This window comes from Corvus hawaiiensis, chromosome 8 (assembly GCF_020740725.1).
Source record: "Corvus hawaiiensis isolate bCorHaw1 chromosome 8, bCorHaw1.pri.cur, whole genome shotgun sequence".
NCBI classification, from domain to species: Eukaryota; Metazoa; Chordata; class Aves; order Passeriformes; family Corvidae; genus Corvus; species Corvus hawaiiensis.
The window spans coordinates 14,920,527-14,931,701 of NC_063220.1; the positions used below are offsets into that span (position 1 = coordinate 14,920,527).

At 38.8% G+C, this 11,175-nt stretch overlaps 1 protein-coding gene across 3 annotated transcripts in view; it reads left to right on the top strand.

Annotated features, from left to right (window-relative positions):
• Positions 1–8,043, top strand: part of LOC125329652 (gamma-aminobutyric acid receptor subunit pi-like) — a 47,019-nt gene extending 38,976 nt beyond the window's left edge. For all 3 annotated transcript variants that reach the window (XM_048311877.1, XM_048311876.1, XM_048311878.1), the window contains 3 exons: positions 603–755; positions 1,630–1,823; positions 7,389–8,043. In XM_048311877.1, the coding sequence (XP_048167834.1) occupies positions 603–755; positions 1,630–1,823; positions 7,389–7,700 (659 nt within the window). In that variant the 3' untranslated portion in view covers positions 7,701–8,043. The remainder of the gene's footprint in view (positions 1–602; positions 756–1,629; positions 1,824–7,388) is intronic.
• The last annotated feature ends 3,132 nt before the right edge of the window (positions 8,044–11,175 follow it).

An 11,175-nucleotide genomic window follows, 5' to 3' on the forward strand; every position in this document is an offset into this window, starting at 1 on the left:
ACTAATATGAAGGAAAAACAGATAGTGAGGATGCAAAGATACTGCTTGGTTTTAAGTGGAATATAAGAGGTAGGTCAGCAATATCAGAGCAGGTAGCTTCAATCCACATCTTGAGCAATAGTAAATGAAAAGAAAAGCAGAATAAACCGGATATGTGAGATAGTTGAAAGTAAGAACCCGTGCCAACTTCATGAAATGACAATCCTTACTACACTAGTTCATGTAGTAGCTCATTCATTGCTATGAATAACGACAGCTGAATCCATATGCAATTTCAAATTTCCTTGCCTAGTGTTGTATAATGAAACATCCTCTTCATGCATTGATGGATTTATTTTTTTCCTTCACTAATCCTCATTTAATTTCCAATTCAAGGTGCCTTTAATAAAACTCTGGATATGGTGACTGAGTGTTACATATTGGATTGTTTCCTTCAGTCCAGCGTCTTCAATCTGAATTTTTCAGTGCTGTGTTTAATTTTTACAAGCTTGTTTGTTAAGCTTCTACTGCATTGTAGTGCACAAAATTAATACAGGTTATTTCAACGATCTTTTCATGAATTGCACCTTCACAATGTTTTTTTCCCCCTGCTCCTTCCACAGGACGTTACCCAAAACTTGTGTTTCACTTTGAACTCAAGAGAAACATCTTGTATTTCATATTAGAGACATATGTACCATCAATCCTACTGGTTGTGCTCTCCTGGGTGTCGTTTTGGATAAGCCAGTCATCAGTTCCAGCCAGAATCTGCATAGGTGAGAAGAATAAACCAACCCAAACCAAGAGCTGAATCATTAAGACGCCTTCTTTATTGTATGTACTTGGCATCCATTTCCTGAAGTTGCAAACACTTCTTATTTTTATGGAATTACTTTTTGGATTTGCCATATTCAGCACACCACATGGATTCCCCTCAAAGCCTTGCTATTCTTTAACTAAGAAAAATGCCTTTGGCAGCCACAGGAAGGAGACTTATAGGCAGGGGAGGCTGCTGAAAGCAAAGCAAAAACCTGTCATTTTGGAAATAATTTAAACATATTCAAATACATGGCATGCACAGACAGAATTGTGAGGCTTTTGTGAGGTCTAATGATACATACTAATTAACACATGAATAATAAGAGAATTATAAGAGATTAAATATAATTAATTTCAAATAAAGGATATTCTGAGAGGGAAAGAATGCAAATCAGGTTTGATCATGCTGCAGGTGGGATGGAAAAAACACTCCTACAGAATAGGGAATAAAGAAGGATTTCACATTGAATGAGGCCAGTGGGCAACTACACTGAGCAAAGTGATATCTGGGTATTTTAAAGGGAGCTTTTGCATAGATTTGCAATAATAATGTGTTAATCATAAATATATATTCCATGACACCAAAATCTCTCTAATTTTAATTTTCAGTCTTCTCAGCTTTGCTAACATTTTCCGTTACTGTTTTTAAGCATTTAACTTCAGAATCACAAGTTTGTTTGAAAGTCTTTTTTCTAAAACATGACCCATTAAATGCTATGGCATCCTAGAAGTTTCAGGTTCAGGGCAAACTCTTCTGCAGTAGGGCCCTTGGAGTAGAGGCCCTCATTGCCATCTGTGTTATAGTAGAACATGTATTGTTGCATTCCACAGGTGTCACCACAGTCCTTACGATGACAACACTGATGATGGGAGCCAGGACTTCACTCCCAAACGCTAATTGCTTTATCAAGGCAATAGATGTATACCTTGGTATCTGCTTCAGCTTCATCTTTGGAGCACTGTTAGAGTATGCTGTGACTCATTTCTGCACTCTGCATCAACTCAGCTCGAAGGAAATTCCAAAGGTATTTTAATTATTTGGCTGTTGTCCTACAAACTGGATTTAAATTATACCTGCTAAAAAGAATGAATTCTCTTAGCACTAATGGTAGATGTATTTAAGGAAGTTTCTTTTTTAGAATTAGGACAGGGAAACATAATAATCTTGAGAAAAAAAAGTTTGTATACCTGGAGCTTATTTGGAAGAGATCAAACAAACCGAAGCCCCCTTCCTTCTCTCTTTTGGCATGGACTTTATGGCCATTTATCAATGTGCTGGATGTATCACAGAAATCACAGGCACTTCTTGTCTCCCAGGCAATGGCACATACTCACACAGTTCAAAAATTAGGCTGAGCTTGGTGACTTGATCCTATTGCAACATGGAAAAAAAAGAAAAGAATTGATCACATTCCATTTATGAAACCTGCACATGCATGGAACATGAGTCAGGCTCCTGGCAGATGGCTTCATGTGCTGGGTGTATCAGGTCCCTGTAGCCTTCTGCTCACGCCTTCTCTTTCAACAGCTGCACCTGAAGTCAGACTGGGATCCATTTTCCCTTCTGCTTCATTATCATAGCAGCCCTTTTTGTGGCTCTAAAGAGTTTCTCACACATCTGAAATACTGTGAAATATACTTAAAATAAAAATGGATGGAATCGACATAGGTATTTTTGAGTCTGGTGGTTGCTGAATTGATCAGGACAGGTTTATGAAGAAGTTTTGTCACATCTTCCATCTCCAGTGTATAGCAGTGCTTTCATAAGCAAGGAAAAAGAACTCACAAGGAAGCTGGAAGATGATTGTCTTGCAGCTTTTAATTACAGAACTGAATCTAATATGCATGATAGAAAAGAAAATTTTAAGCAGCCTATGAAATTTCTGGATTAATAGAAAAAAGTAAAACATGGAAAATGAGAATAACAGGAAGAAAAAAAAGGCAGAAAGACGTTTGGTTGAGTGCTGTAGGGATAAATGTGCAGAAGAAGAAAGATTGTTAACTGTTTAAGCCAAATTAGAACAGAGTATCACAAATGCCTAAGCAAAGCTCCGCAATAGACCCAAGAAACAGGATACTGAGCTCAAGAGGAGGAGCTTCAAAACCTTTTGAAGATCAGGCAATATGGGGCGTGTGGGGGGGGGGGGTGTTTATGTCTAGACAGTTCATCAATTAATACAAGATTTTGGCTGTTTGGAGGACAGATAGGTCCTGTAAATACACAGGAATATGTTAAAAGCTGTTGTTGGGTCTAGGTGAGTGAGGAAAGACTGCAAAATGGACACAAAGCTGAACCACCCAGTGGGTTTTATGAGATAACATCTGTCAGGGGATTGTCTGCAAATGGGCAAACACTCATTTCGAATGAGGATTTGAGTGGAAAGCCTGGAAGTAATTTTTGTTGGCAAGGGAACGTCAGTGACAATTCCCTGTGAGCATATCCATCTTGTGAAGTAAGTGGTTGTCATTTTGCTCATAGAGTAGGAAAAAAAAGCTTGGAGGTTTGGGTAAGGAAGTAGAGTGTTTCAGTGCTTGGATGATTAAGCATCTTTGTGTCTGTGAAGGGCACTTACTCTGTCCTTGCCTTCACCTGCCTGTGTCAGATTCCCTTTCTTCTGGAGCATGTACTAGTGCTTGCAGATGGGGTGGACATGGGAACTTTTAGACTTCAAATATGTGCATGGAAGTGAGGTACAGCCGTAAAATGAGAAAGAAAAGTTTTGTGATGAACTTAATGACCAAAAGGAATAGTCTTTCGCTTCAGGCATGATTTCTGCCTTCTCCTGGGCATCAGGAGTGAGCAAGCAAGACAAACTCACTTCTTGCCCACACAAAGATAGAGGGATATAAGGGAAGGAACAGTTGTTTAGTCCTGTATCAGCTTGATACTCTGTAGAATAAGGAAAATGCCTGTCATGTCCTTTTCCTACTGTAGCCAAGGGCAAGCACCATTTACTGAGCAGGGTGTCATGGAGAGTACATCTGACTTGTATTTCTCATTTCTCATTGTAAAAACAAAAACATCACAAGGACAAAAGTACCAGCTAAAATCTCATGCCACTGTCTAGCAGGTACTTAGCAATTTATGTGCAAGTATCGTCACTCTGAATGTGTTGTCCTCATTATCGTATCCTCTTGTGGACACAGGTTAATTGGAAATCTCACTTCCCAGTTTGTTATTCCCATATGTGAGCTGATAGAAAATTCGCACTCAGAATTATGTAAATAAACGTAGGAGGTGAAATGGAAATGTCACCCTCTCTCTTGTATAGGAATTAGTTGTACTCACTTGCTTTCTGCTTTGCTCTTTAACAAAGTTGGGCACCGGCATATCAAACCCTTCTGAAGCCCCTGAGATCTCCAGTTTAGAACATAAACAGGTGAAAGAGCTCATCACCTCCATGCTTTTGCAATGTGGCACATCATGTGAAACAGGACCCATGGAGACAGCTTCAAAACTAATGGCAAAGGCAGAGGAACCACCTGCTGCAAGGAAAGTCAGGCAGAATGTGCCATTCACATCAGCTCCAGAGCAACAGGCTGCTTAAAAGGAGAGGTTGCCTCTACCGAGTTTCTTCTCTTTTGTACAAAGACAATAATTGTGCCCTCTTATAAAGCAGAGAAATCTTCCTTGGGCTTCCTCTGTCTTTTACCTAAACCTCCACCTGTAAGGCAGGATGGAGAACAGTTGAAAACTGGAAATAATTTTGCAGGTGTGGTGTTCAGCCTCTGTGGTATTTCTGTGCATGCTTCATGCAGTCTTTATGAGCACCACATAAGCTCCAGGTGTGCAACACTAGGTTGAAATATTTTTAAACTTGAGCAGCTTTCTTGTCCAGTAAAAGTGACAACTTTCCTCAATTCTGCTGGCTCTTGGATGTCAGCAAACACTTCACTTACTGTAAGCAGCAGCCACAGTAGCAGGTGCCATATACAGTGCTTTTTGTGTGTACAGCACCTTTCCTGGATGGCACTGATTTGGTATCCAAACTGAGCCCTTTGTGCAGGTGCCATTTCCTATTTGACAGCTGGCATCCCGAAAAAACTTAGTATGGCATTTAAAATTGGAGTCAGAGCTGAACACTCAAAACACAATTTCTTTCTTTGATATAATGTAAACCAGCTTAGTCTTTCCTCATGCTCAGTTCTCCATAACAATCGGGAAAAGTCCCTTGATAAACCCACCCTATAAGACTGCAGTTTTTTCATAAACTAGAAGGTATGGTTCTCTTCTAGACTAGCTCTCTCCTTTCTCCTTTTCAAGCAGTGTGATACAGCACTTTTGTAAGTGTTTTGCAAGAGCCCTGCCTTGTTGCACTGCAAACAGAATCCTGTACATATGCACCGCTTACGGTATTTTCTGCTTAAGTAAGAGCTGCCCCTCAGGGAGCTGAAAGGAGTCAAGAACAGCCTAATAATGCATCAGCCTCCTGGGAGCCGCTCACATGCAGTTGTGAGGAAGGAAAAATGGCACGTACACAATGTCCTTTCATGCTCTGAAATATAACTAATTCTGAACAACTTGTAGCCAGCCCTACCTGAGAGAAAAATAGACTCTTATAGTGAGCAATGTCCCAAATCCTGATGGTTTTGAAGTACAGATGTTTCTCTGCTCCCCCCGCCATGCCCCCCCTTCTGAAAAATGAAAGGAGGGGAAAAAAGTCAGGACTCTTCTATCAGGTTCCTTTATTTTATTTACTTTTGAAGTGCAGAGTGCATTCATTAGGCTGTTGCTCTGGTGCCTCATTTCGAGTGCCAGGGTCTGCTGACAAAGGCTCCTCTGCCATCCCCAGAAGTCCCCCCAGCTGCCTGAAATTTTTGAAGCAGAAGAGAGATATTTATAACAGAGTCAGGCCCCAAGTTAAAACTCGAGGTTTGAATTTTAGTACTACCTGGGGATTATTTAAGGTTTAGACTGAAGTTTTATGGATTGATTGTCTTAATGCTTTATAGGCAGATTTTTATCCCAGCCTTTTGCACAGAGGTGTGGGAGACCAGGTGGAGGATGACAAGGTTTTTTGGTCAGTGTATTTTTAGGATGATATGTTGTGTTGAGCTACATTTATCTCTCTCAAATAAAATATCCCAGATTTTTTTTTTTTTTGATTGACAGTGGAAAGCTGTAATAATCCCTTTTCTAGCTCCATTTGTTCTGCTTCACTGATTCACAGCAGTTTGAGGACATTGTCCAGACTCCACTTTAATTTTCAAGAGTGTCAGTAATTTTAGATGAAGGAAGACTCAAGGCTCGTGCTGTACACATGTATCCTGGGCAGAGGAGCAATTCTGTACCAGCATGGAGATCGCTTAGGTGACTTAATGAGCTTTCTTTGACTTTAATAGCTGGGATATTTCTAAATGAGCTTTTTGTCTGGCTGCACATAAGGATGTACATCTTAACCTTTCGAAAGCTTGTCCTTGTGGAAACTGTTTCTTCTAATGATGCAAATGGAAAAAAGCAAGTTGGTCAGAAGAAAGTGATTCTGCATTCTACATTTCACAAATAATTTTTTTAGACTTGTCTTACATTTATGCCACCTACTGATTTGGGAGGTAATAAAATCATCAGGAGAAAATTAAAATTATATGTATGCCTACCTGAATTAAAATGACCCCTCATCCAAGTAAGCATAATAAGGTTTAGTTCAGATACAAAATTGGAGCCAATCTCTGTATCTTGTTTCTGCTGGTGTCTCTGCAATATCCCAAACCAAGCCAAATACCCCAGAAATTCCAAGGAAGTTTTAGAGCTGAAGCTGCAACTGATGTCTAATCCTGTGTCCTCTGAGTCAGGAACAGAAAACCTGCTGACTTCAAAGGGTGAAGATTTCATACACGAACTTTATGGCTCTGAGCCATTTCTAATCAAAGAAACAAAACCCACCAGAAGGCTTATACAACATTCTCCAAAGACCTGTCTTGATGCAGTGAAGCACATAAAAATATTCTTAACCCTAGCATAACTTTGAACTTAAAGCAGGGGTTTCAGGACTTGACAGAAAATATCACAAGCTATTTAGTATTAAATCAGCTGTGGGTGGGGCTTGTCCCTCTTTATTTTTAAAGTAACTTGATTTCCATCACAAAGCACCAGAATAAAGTAGCCAGTTGCGCACAAGGAGAGTGTCTTGTATCCTGGGGTGCTTGATTTGGGGTGCAATCAGCTCAAGTGGCTGGTCTGGCAGCTCCCCCACCTTCTCCATCTCCAGGCTGGGGCTTTGCTTTCACACTTTTCTGGTCACTAACTTTTGCCACTATTTGCCCCGAGCAGAAGACAGTTTACTGTTGTGCATATCAGGGATTTGCTGCTATCTTAGGTAAAGTTCCTTGTCCTTATTTACAACAAATCCAAATTTACTTGAGAGTCCTTCAAAAGCTTTTGTTGTATGGTGTTGCTTAAGCCAATGTTTTCCCCATAAATGGAGGTTTTGAAAGCTGAAAGGAGCTGTCTGGTGCATGTACGTGCTTGTCCTTGAAGCTGAGGAGTGAGATTGAGGAGGAGTCATAAGAAAAATCCCATTTGCTGCAGCTCTAAAGTAAACAGGTGATGAAACATGCACTTAAGTACCTGCTGTTTTGTTCCCTATCAGATTGTTGATGATGATGCTGAAGAAGAGAAGAATGGAGTCCTGGCAGCAGTGACAAACAGTTGCAGTGCCCCTGATAATACGAACAAGACCAATTCAAACAAAAGCAGACAAACCAGCACTGACAGACAAAGGGAGAGAAGTCAACACAGTGTGTGTAGTTCAGCAATGTCAGTAATGAAAAGACTTTTCTGTATCTTTGATTGCTTCCATGTTAAAAATCCTTACCACATAGACAACTATGCCAGATTCTCTTTCCCGTTATCATTCATCATAATTAACGTACTTTATTGGGTGTATTATTTGTATTTATAAATAATTTATTTTGTAAAACTGGTTTAAAGTTTAGAAAGTGGACATGGGAGGGCAAGTTGCAGAAAAATGGAGAAGTTACATTTGGATAAAGGGATATGAAAGGACATGCCATCTTTTCAAGTGTGTTTGAAAATTTTGTTAAGTCACTATTCTGCTTTTAAATGTCTGTCATCCAAAACTGGCTTCCTATTAGCATGCATGTCCTATACAAAACTACTTATCAAAGGCCAATTAAGTCCTTTTTTTAATATTTAATGGTCAACTTTGTAAAATAAGAGTTATATTATACTTGTTTCTGAACTGCATTGAATAAATGTAAAAATAAATGAAATATTGTTTCCCTTTTCTGCTTTCTGTACTCAGTTCCTTCTAGTTTTGTCAACAATGTATAAATTTTCCAGATTATATAAGAAAATGTTTAATTGCAGATCAAAGTGGTTTTGCTACGTAGCAAGAAACAGTTTTGAAGACGTGAGCTACCAGCACAAACCAAGCAATCTGCTCCTCTTTGTAAGGTCACAAATACATGTTGAGATTCCTCTTCATCTTTAGACAGAACTCCCAGAGACATCAATGGCTTTTCTCAGTAAGTGCAGAGCAGACTATAGAAATGGACTGGAGCCAAAGGTTTACATCCAGAGGGATGTATTTCCCTGAGTGAGGACTTGCTTAGGTGTTCGCCAGTCCTTAGTGGAATATGGCAATTTATCCTGATGTTTGTACTCTGCACTCTGCTCAGTCACAACTGCCTGGGTAACTATTATGCAGAGGAAAAATTTGATAGGCTTAATTTTCAGCTTAGTAAATTCCTCTTGAATCCCATACCATTAAAAACATTTCACATAAAGGTGAAAAACTTCTTGAACAGAAAAGAAAACCCTGGATTTGTGATAGCTCTTGATAAAATAGGAAAAGTTTTACACAGATAAAATGATGACCCACATGAGAAATTGGTTACAGGTGATGAAAAACCTTAACAGTCTTTCCAAGTGGTTACTTCACTGACACATATTACAAGCCTGTCTCCTATACTGCAGCATGGAAGTTTAAAGGCACTTATTATTATACCTTTTTCCTGACCGTAATATATGTGTCTGTTGCATATATAGGTATTAATGTGTGCTTCTGCTTTTATACACTGTGTATCTTGGCATTTCTGTTGCTCAGACTCGCTGCACACATAGAAATGCATTGAAAAAGCTCCCCCAACATGGACAGTCTTGGACACACCTTTTCACCCCGGTGCTGCCTGTGGAGAACACCATTACGTAAGAAGGAGGACAGTGCAAAATACCAGCATGAGACAGATATGCCCTTGTTCACATCTAAATCCCTAAAAATCATTGCACACTGATAGACAATTATTAGGTCACTAAAATCCCCTCAGTATTTTTATTTTCTAAAGGTTGACTACTGAAAATTTGTTTCTCTGCTGTTCTTAGTAATGTTTTTTGCAAGGCTTATTGAGGCAAAGCAACTTCAAGAACAGTCTAGTGGCTCTTTGTGCCTTGTGGCTATTCTGACTCTCATAGTAAATACAGAGTATTTACTAGCCATAGTAAATACATTCAAAAAAATCAAGCCAAGACTGCCTGTGTTAATGAGAAGCCAAAAAAAAAAAAAATCTATTTTTTGAATTTAACATTCTGCTATTGAATATTTAACCCTAACCCCTTTATTCAGGAACAGGTTGTATGACACCTTTTTTTGGAGGTGTGAAACTGGACTCACAGATTTCTTTCCAATCTACTCCCATAAAATTTGCAGAAGACAAATGTTAAATCTCTGTACTTAGTTTCTTAATTTGAAGTTTACGTTGTTCCTGAATCTTTTCAAATAGTTACCTTTCTTGTCAACACTAAATTTGGGATTTACATTTACAGCAACCATAAAGTAAGCATTTAGAGTTTTGTAGCTTCCAATTAATTTGGATACAATTCACCTTAAATATTATTTTTAAAAGCTATTGAAGGTCTAAGCAACTTTATTTACAGTGCACTAGCTGAAAACAGGGTCTATTTTCCCACTGATGTGCTAATTGTAAGCAGCATTAGACACTGAAGTCCCCCATGTTTTCACAAAAGAATTGACTGCACAGCCAGATTATTTATTATTCTGCTTTGCACAATTCTGAATTAATTGCTAATTTCAAAAATAAAATTTGGTTCAATGTGAATTCGTTGTAAAAGATGTTCCCAACATATTTCCAGTGTAGTGTATGAAGAATGAAGAACAGCATTAGAATTATCCTGCTCAAACATAGTTTCTGTCCCTAGAAACTCCCAAATCCCTTGGAGTTAGTTGGAAAGGCTCCCATAAGTACATGGCATTCACAAACAATTCACTGAATGCTACACTCAGAGGAAAATCAGAAAGGGGGACGTCTCTTTCAGTGATAAGAGCAGGGGCCAAAGTTGAGGCTGAGGGAATGAAAATGTCTTTGGTTTCATATCTGATGAAAAGACCTTAGACTTTTGGCAACCATTTTCTGGTTGATAGTTGAGTTCCTTACTTCTATTTCAATGTTTTCTACTCAGAGACCTTCTCAGACTCATAATTCAGAAATGCAGCGTTGTATTTTGAGATTACTTGAGGCAGATGTACAATGAGGGACCTGAGGCAGGTGAAGGGTGTTACAACAGGAACTGATGATGCATCCTCATGTAGTTTGCTTTGCTGATAGCAGGATGTGCCCTGCTTTCCACGGATCTGAGGGCAGCAGCCAGCCTGAGGAATAACTTTCCTTCCTTTATGGAATGTCTCCAAGCCTGGTCTTTTGCTTGATTCAGCAGCCAACTCATAGGTGTTTAAGCATTGTGCAGACTAGAAAAACATCTCTGACCATAGCAAGATCTTTGACATAGTTTTCTTTCTTAATGGAAAAGTATTACTAAAATAAAATCCTGTGCTAAGATATTTAATCAGACATAATATTTTATTCTTGCTTTTTAGATTTTAGACATACAAAGGTATTAATCCTTGCTACCTTTCCACCTAGTCAATTATCTGGTGTTTTTCTGACTCAGCTATGCTTTAGGTATCTCGTGCAGCCTGTTTACTGTGATGCCAGTTGAGATACTTCGAGAGTATTTGAAATATTCCACCTAAATCAAGAGGGAAATACTAAGGAAGGTGATGTTTTAGAACACCTTATTCATTAACCTTCTCATAAACAAAGAAGGCAATTTAGATCACTATCAGATAATTTCTCTTAAGACATAAACAACTAAATATCCCATCTGAATACTCCAGTCAACACGTATGGCAAGCATAAGGTAAGGACATACATCCATTGGTCTGAGTACCCATCTTCAGCACAGTGGCCTTGTCTATTAAGAGTGCAGCAGTAAGTTTAATAAAATTTCCTGCTTTGTAAGCCTCTTCGTTTTTTTGTGCTAATTATTTCAACAGAACTGTTATGCCTTTTTGCATGGGAAAATATATTCAAAAAAAAGAAAGAAAGATGCCCCACATC